Source organism: Antrostomus carolinensis, unplaced genomic scaffold (genome assembly GCF_000700745.2).
Source record: "Antrostomus carolinensis isolate BGI_N321 unplaced genomic scaffold, ASM70074v2 scaffold21088, whole genome shotgun sequence".
Classification (NCBI taxonomy): domain Eukaryota; kingdom Metazoa; phylum Chordata; class Aves; order Caprimulgiformes; family Caprimulgidae; genus Antrostomus; species Antrostomus carolinensis.
Window position 1 is genome coordinate 3458 of NW_010335387.1, and position 3756 is coordinate 7213.

Genomic DNA, 3756 nt, shown 5'->3' on the forward strand with positions numbered 1-3756 from the left:
CTAAAGTCAGTAAATATTCTATTTAAAAAAGGAATGACTCAACTGTTCTTCAAGGAGTTTGTGAGCCAGCTTTGGAGACTAAATTCAATCACTAAATTGGAGGAGATTAATTTCAGTCTCTCCTGCCATCTCCACTGAAAAGATGGATGCTGGCAAACCACCTACCTGGCAGATTCTGGACTGTAGTGCAGAAGCATCCAGGATTACTCTCATCCTGCACCTTCCTAGGACACCAGACCCTGCTATGGCAGGGGGTAACAACAGTTTTAATCTTGTCTGGGAAGTTACATCATTTGTGATGGAGTGGTGGGAATAGAGGAGGAAAGAGTCTCCAAAACAAGATCACAGGGGGAAAGAATTTCCAGAATGTGACTGCCACATGTCACACGAAAATGCAGATGGCTGATGGACAATGTCTTAATCTTCTCTCTTGAGTGAGGCATGAGGCAAGGCTGAGCTATCTTAGCAGTGCTGGAAGGCTCTGCCACTGAACACCAGACTTCCTGAGGCTATATCTCAGCATCTAACCACACAAGTGATCATCCTTGGTCAGGATAATCATTCCCTCAGATGAAGTGATATGGTGTATTCTGGCCCATGAACACAAACAATAAAGGAAGACATTTCATTTCACCTGGGACATGGCAACCCTGGACACACAGCCTGGGGAGCAAGAGGCTGGAGAGCAGCCCTGCTGAGAGGGACCTGCGGGTTCTGGTCCATGGCAAGTTGAACGTGAGCCAACAGTGTGTCCTGGCAGCCAAGAGGGACACTCATGTCGTGGGTGCATCCAGCACTGGATCATGAGCCGGGCCAGGGAGGGGATCGTCCCGCTCTGCTCTGCACTGGGGCGGCCTCACCTCCAGCACTGGGGGCAGTTTGGGCACCACAGGATAAAAAGGATCTAAAGCTCCTGGAGAGTGTCCAGAGGAGGGACACAACATTAGAGGGGAAGGGTTTAGAGGGGAAGCTGTGTGAGGAGAGGCTGAAGTCGCTTGGTGTGTTCAGCCTGGAGAAGAGGAGACTGAGAGGAGATCTCATCGTGGTCTAGAACTTCCTCCCAAGGGGAAGAGGAGGGGCAGGCGCTGAGCTCTTCTCTCTGGCCACCAACGAATGCCAGGAGCAGAGGAAATGTCAGGAAGATGTGGCAGGGGAGGGTGAGGTTGGCCATGAGGAAAAGGTTCTTGAGGCAGAGGGTGGTGGAGCCCTGGAACAGGCTCCCCAGGGAGGTGCTCATGGCACCAAGGTTGACAAGATTCCAGCAGCATTTGGCCAAGGCCCTCAGGGACATGGTGTGAATGTTGGGATTGTCCTGTGCAGGGAGAGGAGTTGGACTCAATGATCCTTGTGGGTCCTTCCAACTCTCAACATTCTATGATTCTATGATTCACCCTGTTTGCAAATAGATGATGTGAAGTTCTGCCATGCACTGGGCTGTTCCTAAGTGATTTCATACTGTGGGAAGAGGAGAGTGAAGAATCCTACACTAACTGCTTTTTTTAAAGGCAGTTTTCCTAATGATCATTCCAAATACTGCAGAGTATTTGAATGTACTCTTCTAAATTTAAAATTCTCCATACTATCACCTCTCAATAGTTGTTACAAACTACATACCAAAAAGCACTTGTCAAAAGGAAAACTAAGATCCTTCCATCATTTTGACAGGCTAAACCGTTAATTCAAAGGTTGTTCTGTCTCCTTAGCAGGACAGTTTTAATTGCTTCAACTGCTTTGTTAGGGAAAATTTTTCGACCTAATTGCCCTGTCAATTGCAAAGGGAGTTTATATTCATAGACTTGTTAAAGGTCACAAATTGCTTGTGGTTCTGTAACCTGTTTATCTCATGTGATGGTGGTCAGAATCTATTCAACATGGAACACAGCTTAATGATTTAATATCAAAAATCATGGATGGGTTGTAAATTAATCCACTTCATGCAATCCTGAAAGGAATGACCTGTGCTGTGAGTGGACAAATTGGGAAGATAAACTAAGCAGAATTAGATTAAACTTTGTTTAAATGAACTGGCTGTTCCATTTAGACTGGCAGTGATGGCAGGGCAACTGGGCCAAGAAACATCCCCTCAAGAACAGGATTGAAATAATGAAACAGTTGTTTAAAAAGTCTCAAGAGAAGAAATACATCTTGTAGACCAAGAAAGTGTCTTACCATTGGTAGGCATCTGTGAGTCCTAATCTGTGGAATAAAAAGAAAACCCCTTGTAAGTAAAGGAACAGAAGAGATCCACACAAGCAGCTCTTGCCTGGAAGAGAATGCTACAAGGAAAGGGAGGGTCTGATGACTAAACTCAGTCCAAAAAAGAAAGGCAGGAAATTAAGAGAAGACACAATCAGTGACTGTCAGTTCTGGTAATTGCTAGACAATCTTGAACAGATTCCCAACATGCTTCTTAAAATGTAAAGTTTGTTTTGTCAACATACAGGGTTGATCCCAGCTTCATGCAAAGACTTGTGCGTACTCTTAACTTTAAGCATATCAGTAAACTACTTGTGAATGTTTGGAGAGTATAGACCTAAATATTATATTTACAATGACATGCAGCCAACCTCATTTATGAGTGAGTCAAAATCTCTTCACGTGTGGCTATGCGACTCCCCTTCCTTAGTGCATAAAATCACTGAGCTCCCATGGCTTTATAAATGTGTGGAAACTTCTGTAAAAACACTAAATAAAATACATCTTTTTCTAATTGCCACTACTGCACGCTCTCCATTTTTCCTGCTCTGGCAGAGTCAGGGCGAAATAGTTGGGTTTTTTTTTTTTTCCTCATTTTTCTGAACACAAATAGAAAACTGTAGGCAAAGAAAGACCACTTCTCTCATCTCCAGCGCATTGCAGCTGTCCCTGACTAGGACTTGGAGAGCTATTGTATGAAGTGTTTATAAGGAGACAAGAATCTCATTCTTTATCTCTCTTAATTATGCTGGGTCTGCAGGAAGTGTCATTTAAAAGCCTTAACAAAGCATTTGGGCTCAGCAGATCAGATCCTGAGTACTAAAAATTAAGAAAAACACATGAAAAGAGGTGTTATTTTTTTCCAGGTCATCTTCAATGCAGAACTGTACTTTAAAGGTCACTTGAAGACACACCCCATTTGTAGCTTGAAATAATTCCTATGACTTTCCTGACAAACAAGAAAGTCTGGATTCAAACTCCACAAGGACCACTCCTGCAACCCCACACCTTGAAGGCTGTGGACTCTAGATCTCACGAGCAAAACCTTCAAGTGAAAAAGTGCAGCAGGCTGTACTTTGCTTCAGCTGAAGCATGCCTGCTTTGGGAGGGTTCACAGGGAGAGTAACAGGAAGCCCAGGGAATAATATCATCCTACGTGACAAATTGAGAACCAATGTTCTGGTGATTTTAATTGCCCTGTGCCTTTTGGATTCCATTCTGTTGAAATGGATTTTGCTCTTCTTCACTGACTAGATATATCTCTGTGAGTATGCATCTGATTTAAGCAACACATGCATTCCCAATGTGCAGATGATACTACTCTGGGATTAATCCTCCTCCAAAATTGCTTTGCACAAGTGTATGACTGGCCCAAATGGACTCATTTGAGTTATGAAAGGTTCTCTTGAACAATCAGACAGGATCCAGGGAGTAATTGTGGAGAATTACCCCATCTATAATGTCAATTATTGTTAACTAAACAACAGCTTTGATATTATGACACTGAATTTAGCCTAAAATTACTCAAAGTCACACGATCCAGAACAAAGCAGCAGGGAA

The 3756-nt window shown here is 43.4% G+C and overlaps 1 protein-coding gene across 1 annotated transcript in view; it reads right to left on the reverse strand.

Annotated features, from left to right (window-relative positions):
* Nucleotides 1-2169: 2169 nt before the first annotated feature.
* Nucleotides 2170-3756, reverse strand: part of LOC104530057 (probable asparagine--tRNA ligase, mitochondrial) — a gene marked incomplete at both ends in the record, with an annotated part of 8963 nt that continues 7376 nt past the window's right edge. Inside the window, one exon of the mRNA XM_010174531.2 lies at nt 2170-2196. Within this exon, the coding sequence (XP_010172833.2) occupies nt 2170-2196 (27 nt within the window). The remainder of the gene's footprint in view (nt 2197-3756) is intronic.